This window comes from Eleutherodactylus coqui, chromosome 6 (assembly GCF_035609145.1).
Source record: "Eleutherodactylus coqui strain aEleCoq1 chromosome 6, aEleCoq1.hap1, whole genome shotgun sequence".
NCBI classification, from domain to species: domain Eukaryota; kingdom Metazoa; phylum Chordata; class Amphibia; order Anura; family Eleutherodactylidae; genus Eleutherodactylus; species Eleutherodactylus coqui.
This window is the reverse complement of record NC_089842.1, coordinates 179,810,230-179,825,657: the sequence shown is the minus strand read 5'-3', so window position 1 is coordinate 179,825,657 and position 15,428 is coordinate 179,810,230. Positions and strand designations below refer to the sequence as shown.

The 15,428-nt window shown below is 41.2% G+C and overlaps 1 protein-coding gene across 2 annotated transcripts in view; it reads left to right on the top strand.

Annotated features, from left to right (window-relative positions):
- The window catches only part of STARD9 (StAR related lipid transfer domain containing 9), a 143,639-nt gene that overhangs the window by 74,308 nt on the left and 53,903 nt on the right, over window positions 1-15,428 (top strand). Inside the window, exons 8-15 of one of the 2 annotated variants that reach the window (XM_066608347.1) lie at window positions 1,933-2,002; window positions 6,030-6,102; window positions 6,647-6,714; window positions 6,789-6,886; window positions 7,763-7,963; window positions 10,553-10,650; window positions 11,878-11,955; window positions 12,938-13,012. In XM_066608347.1, the coding sequence (XP_066464444.1) occupies window positions 1,933-2,002; window positions 6,030-6,102; window positions 6,647-6,714; window positions 6,789-6,886; window positions 7,763-7,963; window positions 10,553-10,650; window positions 11,878-11,955; window positions 12,938-13,012 (761 nt within the window). Of the gene's footprint in view, window positions 1-1,932; window positions 2,003-6,029; window positions 6,103-6,646; window positions 6,715-6,788; window positions 6,887-7,762; window positions 7,964-10,552; window positions 10,651-11,877; window positions 11,956-12,937; window positions 13,013-14,584; window positions 14,674-15,428 lie in introns of those variants that run through there. The other variant, XM_066608348.1, reaches the window with a different exon arrangement.

Genomic DNA, 15,428 nt, shown 5'->3' with positions numbered 1-15,428 from the left:
CTACTCTACTGATTGTTTTGGATCTTTGTACAACGTTTGACCTGATAGACCACCAACATCTAAGCAATATGCTTCACTTTTGGCCTTATAAGAGAGATTGAAAAATGTAGCCTCTGCAAGCAATGACTGCCCTCAGTGGTCTTGTGCTCCTCTGAGTCCAGTGATCGTCTGCAGCAGTAATGTAGGGTATAAAACATGTAGTCGCTACAACCAACTAAAGAAATTCTGGCAGATAGGACCAAAGCGACAGTGGTAGCAGTGGCGGCTGATTAAATGAGTGAGTATAGCTTCTTTGTTTTATCACAAATCCTGTCAATTGGCAGTTTTTCAATACCTTAGACCTTTCTGAAAACTAGCTTAGTGATAAGAAAGGTATTAGGAAAACCTAGTGGGAAGCTTGCTGCCTCTACTTCATCATGTCTTCCTCTTGCTATTGAGATGCCGTGGAGTTCATTTTTAGGTCCTCTCCTCTCTTTCTCTATTGGACAAACTATCAGTAGATTTGGCTTTCAGTGCCATCTCTCTACGCTGATGACACCTAATTATATACTCTTTTCAATGACATCTCTCCAAAGCACTAGTGATTAGTCTGTCTGCAGTCTCTAACATCATGTCCTATCACAAACTGAATATTTCAAAAACTGGAAAGTGTGATTCCTTCACATACTAACCTACCTAAACCTGATGTTTCCATCTCAGTGTGTCGTACTACTAGAAATCCTGAGCAACACGTGTGCTTTCTTGGGATTGTATTTCCTTTGCTCCCTAATCACTTGCACGCTCATGGTATCTGTACATCAAAACCTCTCCAGAGTCTAACCTTTTCTTACTGTGAAAAAAGCTAACTTTTTTTTATTGTGGTTCCGACCCATTCTCGTCTTTACTACTGTAACTCATTACTAAACTTATCACTCTCATCCATAAAATTCTCCACAGTGCGGTATTGGCCTAAATCTTTTCTCTCATCTCTGCGTACCACCCAACCTATATTGTCTGTTCTGCCCTATTTCAAACCTTCCACTTCTGTCCTTTTTTCCAGCTGCACCTGTTCTCTGGAATACACTACCCCCAGAAAATCAGGTTACTTACCAACAACCACAGTTTTAAGTGTGCCCTAAGGACACAACTCTTTAGGGGGTGGGACTATCACATTCCCTTATCTAACTTTTCCCCATTTACCCCTCTTCTACATTCTGCCTCAGAACCTGATCTCCACATCCAACAGGATTTCCCACATTCCATGCACTCCAAAGCACTTCATTTGCTATATGTATACAGGTAGATACTGGCTGGTGACCGGATCATGCAGCTTTATGCATTTTACCTTATTTAGTAGAATGCAGTCCTAAGCTCTCACTCACGACCTGAAGGTTGCGGGTTCAATCCCCGTGGGTTCAGGTAGCCGTTTCAACGTTGACTCAGCCTTCCACTCTTCCGGGGTCGGTAACGAGTACCCAGCTTGCTGGAGGGTAAAGATGACTGGGGAAGGCAATGGCAAACCACCCCGCAAAAGCAGTCTGCCAAGAAAACCTCATGATGTGACGTCACCCTAGGAGTCGGTCACGACTCGGTGCTTGCACCAAAGGACTTTACCTTAGTATAAAAGACTTCTCAGTCAGCGTACAAAACAAACACTATTACCTTTGGTATTTTCTCTTTCTTTATAGATTGTAAGCTCCTGTGAGCAAGAACATCACTCTATTGTTTGCTCTGTTTAGTTGCTCCGTATTGTCTGAGAATAGCTGTCTGCGCATGTATCCCTGAAATATAAAGATGATTATATTTTGTAAAAAAATGTGCTTACAGTTTACCTTTTTATCAGGTTTCTCTATGACAGTAATTAAAGAATTGTAGATGATTTTGGAGTGTATAATTATGTGTTTCTGTGTTACACAATTAATCAGCTTATTTTTCTTTTGCGTTCTAACATAGGATTATCACAACATGTAGTTACTGATTATGAACGAGTTGTTGCTCTCCTAGAGCAAGGGATGGAAAACAGGTAATGTGAATGGTGATCATCCTATAACTATTGTGTGTGTGTGTGTGTGTGTGTGTTTGTGTGTGATTTTTTTTTTTTCGTTTTAATCAGGTTTATTTAATGTGTATTGAAGGCAGGGGCATAGCCAAAGGCCCTTGGTGCAACAGTTCAGTTTGGGGTTTGCCCATGTGATTTCTCTTCCTGGCAGCTCACTGTGGTTCTTCTATAATCCTAAAAGATCAGAGGCACAAGCTTCAAGACAAATGTCCATCTACTTTTTCCCTGCCCACCCATTTCCAAGGATCAGACTACTGGAGTTCTAACTGTTCAAGTCTTTGTGGGGACATACATGTTAAAAAAAAAAAGAAGTAAAAATATGTTCAGGTAAAAAAACAAAACACTACACAAAGACCAATATTACCCGCATAGAGTGACCACATACAGTAGTAGTAGATACAAGCTTTACAAAGCTGCTCTGTAGACTGTAGAAGTCATTACAATAGAATTATTTCAAAAGGTTTGGAGTCATCGGCGTAGGAGGTAGACGCATACGACAATTGCCTAAGTGAACAAATAACAGGTAAACAAGGCAAAAAGTCCAGAAGTTAGGGTGCCAAAAAAGACAGAGACTTAAAACAACGGACAAGCTCATATAGAACCAAGGCTCCCTTGTTTTTCCAAATATACAGTATAACAGTATTGAGCAAATGATCAGTAAAAGGATAAATCATGGATACAATGCTAAACTAAACAAAATAGCAAGGGACTACTTTGGAACGATAATGTAACTATTAAACATTGGATAACAAGAACCAAATAAGCAAAAAGAATAAAGTAGGAACTAGGAGGGGCAGGGGTGCATTTACGAAAGAAAGATTGATATGGGCAAGAGGGCAAAAGAACCCGGGAGAGCCAACCATGCGATTTCTTAGTGGCTATCCGAAAAATATGTGAGGGCTGGGGATGAGCATAATCGATCATTGAAGTACAATTATATCCAATGATCACAGGTGATGTCTCCTCTGACTTAGCTAGTTCACTTTCTTTTTTTCTTTCTCATTCGTCCAGACTGTCATGATGACTTTTCCCAGCTACAACTTGTCAATGCAGAATTTGACATGAAGATGTCCTTGGCTTCTTGCTTTTCTCGCCCCCTCTCTGCATTGTTCACACATCTACAGAATCTTCCCATCCATCCAGATATTAGGCGCTACACAATAAGTAATGCTTTTAGTGTGCTCTTTAATGTACCATACAGTAATTGTGTCCTCTTTCATGCTCCTATCTATTAAATCCCCCCCCTCCATATGTTAGGCCTCCTTCAGAAGGGCGACATTGCATCGCAGCGATATCGCATCGCTGGTCCGTGCATTATCGCTGCGTCCTCTCGCGGCAACACCGCGATTTTGTAGCACTACAAAGTTGCTTGACTTTGTAGCATCACTTGCGAGGATTTTCGGGGGGAGGGGGGGGGCTTAAAATATAAGCCGTATCCTGAACATAAGCTGTAGCTGAAGAAAAAAAAAGTATACATCACCTCTCCCGCACTGTCCTGGGAGCCACCCGAGCTTCTTCTTGGTCCCCGGTCCCTTCATCATCTTCCAGCCGGGGAGTGAAAAATCCCTGCCTCCTGGAAGCGCTGGCTGTGATTGGCTAAGCGTCAGCCAATCACAGCCAGCACTCGATGAATGGCTGTGATTGGTTCAATCACAGCCATTCATCGAGCACTGGCTGTGATTGGCTAAGCGTCAGCCAATGACAACCAATTCTTCCAGGAGGCAGGGATTATTAAATCCTCGGCCAGAAAATGATGAAGAGCAACAGTGTCGGGACCCAGGGAGAAGCTGCGGCGGTGTCGGAGAGCACTTGTTATGTGTAATGTGTGTGTTTTTTTTTTTTCCTGCAGCTAGGGTTTAGATTAGGCTTTGACAGTAGGATTTCCTACTGTCAAAGTTGCATCGCACCGCACAAAAATCACGTTTTCATGCAATGCAACAGAGAGGAAGGCTTCATAGGGAAACATGAGCTACAAAACCTCACGAGTCGCCGGCATATTGTTGGACCCGCAAGGGTTCTGTGTCTGGTTGTTGCATGCTACAAAACATCGCATGTGTGAAGGAACCCATAGGAAAGCATGGGCTTCACATACATGCGATTTGTAGCAATGTTAAAAAATTGTGTGACTTTGTTGCTCTTGTGAAGGAGGCCTTATAATGCTTTTCCTTTATTGCCCCCATCAGTAATACTGCATCCCCATTGTAGCTCACATCAGTAATACCTGCTTATTCTACACCTCGCTTTCCCTGCCAATCTGCTCTGCTTCGATCCCTCCTTTGTTCCAGGTAGAGCAGTGTATGTGCCAGGACATGCGACTGCTGTGGCCAATTCCTGGCTTCAGATGCTAAAGCCAGGGATTAGCCATAGTGGTCACATGACATTCAGAATGTGATAACTATGTGTAGAGAGATTGGACTAGAAGTGATCATTGGGGGAAGCAAGAAAGGAGAATATAGCATTTTTTATTTATTTTTAACGGTTATATTGGTTATGCTTCCTATGCGGTGGTAGCAGCAGCTTTACGATAGAGCATGAACAATATGATTTCAGCAAGCTAGTGAAAGTACAAAAAACATGGTTTCTGAACCAATATCTTAAGGACTCAGTAGTGTAGGAGATGTGTATATATAGAGTTTTATCCACATACTTATGCAGTTTATTTTAAATCCAGTACAATCCATAGTGAGAATGGTGTTCATGGGATTGTATGAATGTGGCTCATCCATGCAGAAAATAGTCTTGGCAGGATTGAAAGCGAGCTTGTTGGCCGTTAATTGTTTCGTAAAATGAAAACTGAATATGTAGGTGACAGAACCCCTGTAAACATTCGACTGTTGTATAAAAGTAAAGGGCATATCCCTTGCAGAATATTCTGTTATTTAAATAAAGCGCCAAATTCTAAACACATGGGAGACATTCGTAAAATCTTTTACACCAGTTTCTGATGTAAAAAAGTTGCAAAGTTTCGTGCAGTTGGGCATTCGCACAACAATATTTTGATTTTACGCTGTTCGTGTTGCTGTCTGTAATTTTTTTTTTTAAAGGGGCCTGGCTTTCAAGAGGGGGAGCAGCTGTGCTCCAGAACATGCTGCTTGCAGATAGGACTGCATTTTTAATATGACTAAGTCCCTTAATGGATTTTTATCTCCCTCAGCGAATATATATCAGAGAGCCAATGACATCAGATGGAGCGCCCTCCCTCTCTGAACCCTTTACATGCTGCAATCAACATTGATCGCGGCATGTAAGGGGTTAACAACATGGATGTTCTCACTGATCCCCATTGTTGTAGCAGAAAGTCTGTCTCAGCCAGCTCCTGCTGCGGATGATACGGGCTCAGCTTCTTAGCCCGAGCCATATATAGGACATAAGTTTATGTCAATTTGCAAGAAGCCCTTCCTAGCCAGGAAACGGGTTGAAATACAAAATGGGGGCAAATGTATTAAGACTGGCACTTCAAATACGGGTGTTAATAATAATTCCACTGGAACATGATGCACCTAATACATTTCTGATAGGACAGCATTTTCAATGCGATGGCTTCCCTTTGGCACTATATGGTGGTCAAAGTATATAGCAATGTACACATTCAGCTCTCCCCACAGCCAGTTCTCGGCATAGTGATTCTCCATCTACTGCAGAGCAGCCAAGAGAGATAGGTTCCCTGCTTGTCAGGAAGGGAGCAAAGCCTCTGTAGCAGCATGGTAGTATAGCTGAGAACACTCCTCCTCAGCTTGATAGGATTGCAAATCTGGATGGAAAGTAAGAAGAAACCATATTGTCAGCTGCCAGAGGGGAAGGATACTGATTCTGCCCAGAGCCCACTCCAGCAGCACAGATTAGCAGTAGTACGAAGTGGGACACGTGGAAGCAAAAGATGCTGGAAAAGGGTATTTTTAATGCTAGAAATACTGCAAATTACAGATATTACCAGCATTTGGTATAAAAATGATTGAGGGGATAACAAATTTTCTATTGTGTCTCACTATAGAATAACAGCAGCTACCCATATCCATGATGCCAGTAGCCGTTCACATGCCATCTTTACTATCCAGTACACACAGGTAGATGCTGCAAATTGTGATTTAATATTATAAATTCTTGTTTACCATTATAATCGGTTGGTTGTGTACATAGCAGGATGTTTTTATTTTACAACTCTGGCTTGCTTATCCCTTTTAACTACCCACTTAATAACTTCATGCCTACATGTACAGTTCAATCACAAAGACTGATCTTCCTTCCCCTCTAAATCAATATATTCTGAAATAATCTGAGGTGCTGTAAAACTGAACTCATCCACTATAAAACGTTGATTATCGGGTTATCTTGAGTGGGTTACTGGCTCCTTCCTAGGAGTAGTGATGCTCAAGCATATTCTCTTTTTCCTGCAGCAGCTGAATTTGATTAGCAGTAGGAGTATTACCGCCAGATGATAACATGAATGACTGACCATGTAATACATGGATGGCAGGGTCCACCGGAGCCAAAGCTGCATTTTTTTGCTATCATATCCATGTCCTCTAAGGACACATGGAAAGGAATTGTCTTTGAATTGTGCACTGATCATCTCCTTTCTCACTCCATTTTTGTTTGTTGTTTTTCTAGGCTATGTTAGAAGATAATTTACCATCAGAAATTGCCAGCAAAATCCACCTGGTAGATTTGGCAGGCAGGTATGACTAGGACATTATGTTCAGAATGAGATCTGTTCATTAAGGCATTGGTTATATTCCTGGTTTTCTTGTAGTGAAAGAGCTTCTCCAAATTACTGCAAAGACCGTCTCACTGAAGGCTCAAACATAAACCGGTCCTTGGTGACTCTTGGGATAGTCATCTCTGCATTAGGTATGTGACTTGTGGAGAATACTGACAAAATCTAGTGATGGGGCATGATCTCTAGTAAATTAAATGCAGCTAAAGTCTCCTGATTCTGAGATGTTTGGTAAAGAGTAGTGACCCCTCCAACTTTTTTTTCATGCTCATCTCTCCTTGCCATACCGTAATGTGTGCCTCCTCCATTAAAGGGGCAATCCCCACTGTATTCTATTTTGGCATGTTTTAGGAACAACGGGGTATGTTTTTTTGCAGGTTTTTGGCCACCTCTCTCTCAATATATGTAAAGTTGGCTGTTCTCCATTAGTCCTCTCCATTAAAGTCTATGGGATTTATGGAACTAGTTGAGCAAGCAGCACTTGCATCTCTGTGTTGTAGACTTCAATGGAGAAGGCTATGCTCAAGAGCGGCCATTGAAGTATATGGAGAGTACAGTGGCTGACAATCAGCAAACTGTGTCTCCAGATAGGAAAGGTCCTATAGGTTGAACCCCCACCAATAAGGCATTTATGGTAAATCTTTAGGACTTGGGATAAATGCCTAAGCTGAACATGACCATTTAATATTCCAATGGTATTATATAATGTGAAACTCTTACTGCACAGTTGGAACTTTATTAAAAAAATGCTGGAATATGTATGGAATATATAATTCTTGGATTTGCTAAAATTTTCTTTTGGTTCACTAATGAAAAAGGGTTGACTGGAATTGGCAAAAATCTTTTTTTGCGTTTGCGACTCGTGTCCTCTGCCTATGTCTGTTATTGCAACTCGGACTCATTCACTTTAATAGGCTGAACTTCAATAGTAGCAAAGTCCTTTTTTCTAAACTTGAGCTACCACCTTAATTACCTGCCATCTAAAAATGGAAATGTTTTTTTATTTGTAGCCCAAAGTTCCCAAATGACTAGTAGCTGTCAAAGCATCAACAGCATCCTCAGTGATGGGGATAGTGGTATTCCAGGCAGCCCCTCGGGAAGCAATGCAGCTGGATCAAAACGGCAGCCATTTGTGCCTTACAGAGATTCCATTCTGACTTGGCTTTTAAAGGACAGTCTTGGGGGCAACTCGAAAACAATCATGATTGCCAGTAAGTTACACATTTACTTTCTTTGTTTTTTTAACAGGACAATTTTGACCATATGCTGAAATAGTACATGCGGATTTGTGCTAACAACTGTGTGTGAAAATAATAAATGTAGTCAGTGTTGTGTGTCACAGAATAGATTTTTTTTTATTATTATTTTAGATTATATCCCTCAAATATTTTTTGAAAGGATAACAATAAAAATAAAACTCCAAATTAATTTTTAATGTCCATTATTAAAGGGATTCTGTTACCAGGTTCATGCTGCCCAAACCTCAAGCAGCATGAACCTGGGAGAGGTATGCTTATTACCCTCATGTATAGTAAATCACTAAGGGCAGCAGAAACCCCAAAAGAACAAAATTGGGAGTCACAGAAATAAGGACCCTGTTAAAATGTAACTTTTAATGGATGTACAGTAAAATAATTGGCCTGAAAGATAAGACACACACACACACACACAAACATATATATATATATATATATATATCTCCCAGATAGCTATGGTCAATAATAAGACTCCATGGTACCCGGGCATCGGCTCCAACCACTTGGGAGAGTTCTCATGGAAGTATTGAGCTCAGTCTCCTGCCTGATAGTGATGTATAACCGGTGACGCTCAAAAATACATCCCCTCATTAAAGTCATTACTGAAGACGTCCCTCAGTCAGGTTCTGGGTACTCCTGCAGGTATTACTCGGGCTGTGATAGCAATACACAGTAATTAAACAGAGGAAGCTTTTATTACGATACATTCCTAATCCTTTAATTTCCAGTAAATTTAAACAATTTCTTTTCCCTCTCTGTACGGCTATAGTCCGTCACAGCCAACCACTATATCTAAGTTAGTGCCTGGCTAAACCACCACTTCACAGCAGGAGCACTCATGTTCTGTCTGCTTTTTTTCGGCTCCCCCAGCAGCTGAAGACAGGCTCCATATAGCGCCATGTGGGTCCGTCTTCAACTGCCAGAAGGAGCCAAAAATGGTTGACGGAGCGCAAGTGCTCCATCATGAAAGTACAGGTACTCTTTAACTGTGATTTTGAAGTTCTGTAGCAGGAAAAGCAGAGCTCAAATTTCCAAAAAGATATATTATGAAATTAGTCAGCGCAGGATTTTGGGCCCCAATGCATTATGGCATTAAATAGTGAACCTTCACTTGAAAATGTACCTGAGAAATTTCCTTGCAGGTCAGAAGACTTGTAGAGTACTTCAGCAGTGGTTTATATTGGGGAAATTGCGCTGCTAGTTGATACTACGTTGTTGTAAAAGTAGAATGTATTTTTGTAGTATCGTTAAAGGGAACCTGTCACTTTGGAGCAGTACATTATGGTGCTGTTGGGGAGATAATGGGTAGTCGGGGGATGTATTTTTTTTCATACTCTCTTGCTCCCCCATTGCTGTGCTGTCCGCCAGTGAAGTCTGTGCATGGTCTGAAAGTCTGACTTTTTTCAGACTGCTGTGCGCATGCACTACCATAGACTTCTATGGGAGTGCGTGTACACGGTTGGCTTTTCAGAATAAGCTGCTGTGCATTTACAAGAGGTTTGGCACTATTTCTGGCCATTATATCACTTCCTGCAATTCTCACCATCTTTCCCTTCTGCAGGCTATATATCTAATTCTGAGTAGAGATGAGCGAACCTACTCGGCCACGCCCGCCGCGATTTTCGAGTACTTCCGTACTCGGGCGAAAAGATTCGGGGGGGGCGCCGTGGGTGAGTGGGGGGTTGCAGCAGGGAGTGGGGGGGAGAGGGAGAGAGGGCTCCCCCTTGTTCCCCGCTGCTACCCCCCGCTCCGCCACGCCGCCCCCCGAATCTTTTCACCCGAGTACGGAAGTACTCGAAAATCGCGGTGCTCGCTCAAGTAATTACTCGAAACGAGTACGTTCGCTCATCTCTAATTCTGAGTCTACCTATAGCTGGTACGGGGAAACTGTGGCCATGATGTTTTCAATACATTGCATATAGAGAAAATGTCAGATTCTGCTCCCTAGCTTTCTGTAGCACGCATAGAGGAATAACATCAGCATGGAATACACTAGAGAAGTACTGGGCAGCATTTGTGTAATTCCAGTAACTATAAATTACTCACCATTAACTCCACCATTCATCCATGTGTGAGTTTCTTCTCACCTCTACATAGACTTCTGTGGGCAGTATAAGACAGCACCCTTCTCCACTTTCTGTGTTTGGTCTTTTTATCTCTGTTACTGGAGACAGACTTCACTTGACAACAGTGGTGGACAGCAAATTGGAAGAAAGAGAGCCCCCTAGTGGACAGCACTTTAGAGGGATTTTTCAATACAAAAGTGTAATTCTTAAAAGTGGATTGGCCTTTTGTTCTTTACCACAAGGGCTATCATTATTAACACATTGTTTCAGTGCAGTGACTGTTTAAGATTGCTCAGTTTAGAAAATTGTAACCCTGTAAGAGGTTACCTGCTAGATAATGTTACTGTACCTTATATCTGCTTCAGAGATGATTTGCAAACAGAATGACACTTACTGAGTTTCTCCAGGCTTCCATTTGTTCTGTGCATATGGTTTATTACATTATTTTACATTTTATTACATATGGGTTTTTTTTCAGCGGTGTCTCCAGCAAGTAGTAGTTACAATGAAACCATAAGCACCTTGCGCTATGCTTCCAATGCCAAAAATATCATCAATAAACCCAGAGTGAACGAGGCAAGTATTAATGTTCCAAACATGCATACATATAATCATGAGCTTTGATTTTGTCTACTGTTGCAGTTCTTGGTTCTTTAAGGCCAGTTCTGTCATTGTTTTGCTTGACCATGGCTAAATATGTTGGAATAAAAAGTTCTTTTGTCCCTGTGCCCTGGATCGGAATAGAAGCATTGACTGCTGAAGGGAGCCATTGTGTTGGAAACAATGTAGACGTGTATGAAAGAAAGTCTTGTAAAAGGATCTTGAAACCTTTTATACACTGTAGATTTCTATTTGATACACCCCATAGAACCAATACATTTGAACTTTCCTTTCAATTTGCTACTTGCTTTGAGTAGCACACATGGCAACTTTTAAAGGGGTTATCTGGGGAGAAAAAATGATTGGCGATTGATTTTATCACACGTAAAAATGTAATTTACTAATTTAGCCCTGATGTCAAAGATGCCCTGATCCTTTTTGACCCTCATTCATGTGGCACAGGAAGTTCTGTAGTTTCTGCCAGTGTTGTGAGGTATCGGCGTAGCGCCACGTGACTGAGAACTGCCACCCTCTTGTCATTCATGTCAGCTCATCTCTGATCACCTGACCACAGGGGCCTTGAGAAGAGAAAGATTATCAGTGCCTTACAGTCATGTGATGTGGGGGCCCTATAGAACGTACAGGAGACCACTTAGCTGTGGTCTACAGCCACTGTCCACTCCATTTAAGCCAAGGGTTATGTATTGTATTGCAGCGCAGCCCCGTTTACTTCGATGGAGCTGAGCGGCCATGCCAGAGACAACCCATGGACAGATTTGGTTCTGTTTTTGGAAGAAAGCAGACATGTTTTTTTAAATCCTGGACAAGCCCTCTAATGTAGAGATGGCTACACATAGATGTGGCCCCCATGGAAACCACAAACCCAAGATTCTAGGGAAGTGTTTCAGTTCCATAGTTTCCTTTACCTTACTCAGGGACTTTAGTGTCAGCAGTCAGGACTTAATATTAATTATGTTGTTTGTGATTTTCTAACAATGGACACCCGTTTAAAGGCATATGTGTAGTATCAAACGGCACAAGGTAAAGATGGTTTTGCTGACTGGGAAAGTTGACAATGTTGTTTCATTCTTATGTAAGGCTTTTCAGAAAAAAAAATTATTCTGCTTCAACCTGATCATGATTCATTCTTATGTGTTTTTTCTTTAATAGTATTTTTAATATTTTCTCAAATTTCTTTTTCAGGATCCTAATGTAAAACTGATTAGAGAACTCAGGGAAGAAATTAACAGATTAAAGGTCATGTTAAAGAATTTCGAAATGGTACATTTGTCTTATTTATCCATTTGGTTGTGTGGTGGGTGGTGTCTTTAAACGTATGATTTAAGGCTTTTTCCCAGACAAGTGCATTTAAATACGTCTGTAAAACTGTTCATATTACGGACATTAAAGATATAACATTACATCTATATGTTATCAGTATTTCATCAGTAATTGTTTCCACATTATTTTCAACTGGACAAATACGGATTTAAGGTCCTTATACACGCAAAGATAATCTTTCAAACGACTGAAAGATTTAGCAACGTATTTGCATAAAGTGTTAATGTCCATTACCACTTTATCATCTTCATTTGCATGTAAAGAGTTGTTTTCAGAGCCCAGTGTGTCTTAACACAGCTGCAGACAACATCCAATTGTTCTTCTTGCGGAAAGTGTAAACATGCCGCTAGGAGAACATCCTGCAGTCTTTTGAAAGATGAGCGAAATACATTCAAATGGAATGTATTTGCTCAGTCTTTCAGCGACTGAATGATAGATTTTATGTGAACTAAACTTCATCATTCAAATGAAAAGTGTGCGATCCCTACGTTTACATGTTACGGTTATTGCTCATTTTCGGCTGTTTGGATGAATTTTGAGGGATAATCGTTCCGTGTAAAAGGGCCTTTAGTATTTTCCCAATACAAAATAATAGCAAATTGGAGGTTGAAACGCTAAAAAATAGATCATGCTACGTTTTTAAAAACAGCCATGAAAAATATAGCCACGTCAATAGATACATAGATTCATTTTAGCTCTTTATTACGGTGCCCAAAATATGGACCAAATACAGGGCTGAAATATGCTTATCCTAAAGGAGCCTTAAGCATTTTATGATCTACGTGAATGTGTTAAGACAATACATTTATTTTGTAGTTATGTATGTCATTGATAGTTATTACCTGTTTACAGAATTTTTTTCACTTTTGTCTGTTGCCTATATTATACGTATTTCTAAGATATGTCGTCAAACTTTATGCAGAGAACTGTTAGTCCTTCCTTCAGTGAGGAACGAGATGGAAACCTAACAGAACTGGTACTACAGAATGAACTAAAGGTAAATGTGTCATCTTATATAGTTCGTTTTATATAGTTCTGATATCAATTACTGTGGTTTTTTTTGTTTTTTAATGAAGTCCTTATTAATGGTCTGTCATATTTATATACAGTATGTGTATGTGTGTACAGGGTTATTCAAAAAGGAGGAGCAGATTTGGGGATTCAATTACGAACAAACTACAAAAGACAGGCACACAATCCGCACATCACTGAAAAGAGGAAGGTTTTCATTTTTTATGACATATCAGTAAGTGCCATTTTCTGCCACACCACACCTTTCTTTGTTGTTTACAGTTTGTAGGAAAATTGGCGATACTACAAGAGAATCTATATTGTATGCAAGTTTGCTAAGTGTAAATCCTTTGTTCAAGTGCAACGTGCATTCCGGCGTCTATTCCAACAGCCACCTCGTCACAAGCAGATTTACAAGAGGCACAGAAAACAGTAAAGCACTGGTCACCCACGCACGTCTCATGAAAACGTGGAGCATATTAGAGGTGCATTTGAACGAAGCTCAAGGAAATCCACAACTAAGCGACACCATTTTAGGACGTTGGATTAGAAGAGGCAAACAACATGATCTTGTTCTTCGACAGTGGACTCCCAGGTCATCCGACCTTAGCCCAGGTGATCTGATCTGTGGGGGTATATAAAGGATACAGTTTTTGTCCCAGCTATGCCTGCTACTCTTCAAGATCTCAAGACAGCAAATTGTTGAAGGTGTGAATTTAATAACTAAGGATCAGCTGATTCATATGTGGCAAGAAATGGACTACCAGTTCGATGTTTGTCATGTGAGACATGGTGCCCACGTTGAATGCTTACCACCCCATGCACCTCAGGAACCGTAAAACTGTAAACAAAACACCCAGTACTGGAATGTGGCAGAAAATGGAACTTGCTGGTATGTTATAAAAAACTTTGAACATTCCTCTTTTCAGTGATGCGTGGATTGTGTACCCATCTTTTGTAGTTTGTAATTAAAGGGGTTCTGTCACTAAAAAAGAAAAATGCTATACTTATCTATTCCTCCCCCATCAGTCTACTTACCAGATCTTCACCTCCCTTATCTTCTCCTGTCTCCTGCAGTCCAAGGGGTCACTTCACCTCCACTTGCCTGATTCTTCTCCTTACTGTGAGGTTAGGTACATTTTGTTGGCAGTCTGCCAATGTACATTACGTCACAGGCCAGCAGGGGGACTGCCTATCTTCTTCAGAGATTGCTCATGCAAAGCTGTCTCTGAAATAGATTACAATTCCTTCCTAGGCAGTGAAGCTACAGCACAGGCATGTGACTTTCACTGACCCAGCAGGAAGGAGTTTGTGATAAAGCAGCCTTCATAACAAGCTGGTCCCAGCCTGCAGTGAGCTGACCTGGGGCAGGGGAGAAGCTCAACCAGGAGAAGATGTGATAAGGAGACAGACAGGGAAGGAATAGGTAAGTTTTTAGATATTTTTTTTTTATGACAAAACCCCTTTAAATCACCAGATTTGCTCTTTTCCTTCTTTTTGAATAACTAGTACAATTTTGTGCAGGGTTCATCAGACTTCTGTTGTGTATGATGCTGGATTAAAGCAAGGTCACTGTATTATATGTAAATAACATAACTGCTTCAGGAACCAAGACATTTAGCAGGATCTACATATTATAAATGTCAGGTGAGTAGTATATGTTTAAGGTCTGCCACATGAGATGAGCCCATGGCATTTGTGGTTGTAACTAGAGATGAGCGAACGTACTCGTTTCGAGTAATTACTCGATCGAGCACCGCGATTTTCGAGTACTTCCGTACTCGGGTGAAAAGATTCGGGGGGCGGGGGAAGGCATGGCGGAGCGGGGGGTAGCAGCGGGGAACAGGGGGGTGCCCTCTCTCTCTCCCCCTCCCCCCCCACTCCCCGCTGCAACCCCCTATTCACCCACGGCGCCCCACGAATCTTTTCGCCCAAGTACGGAAGTACTCGAAAATCGCGGCGCGAAAATCGCGGGCGAAAAAGGGGCGTGGCCGAGTAGGTTTGCTCATCTCTAGTTGTAACATGAATCTTTCTGTAAATCATTGTAAATGAAACTCAAGTTATGACAGCAGATAAACCTAGGAAAGGTGTTTTCCATTTGGAGGCTATACACTGAATGACCACTCTATTAGATACACCCATGTAGTTGTATGTTGGACCTCCTTTTAGCTATGACAACCACAGCAATTCATCGTAGGGTCCATCCACAGGTATCAGAGAACCTAGGGTGTACAAATAAAATATTCACCACACCATTACTCCACCTCCACCAGCCTGAGCTGTTTACGCCTTACTGAAAAGGTTCATCGATTCATGCTGCTTGTGTCAAATCCTGATTATCCAATCAGCATGGTGTAATTGAAATCTGTTTTTTCCACTTCTGAGTGATACAATTTTTGCAC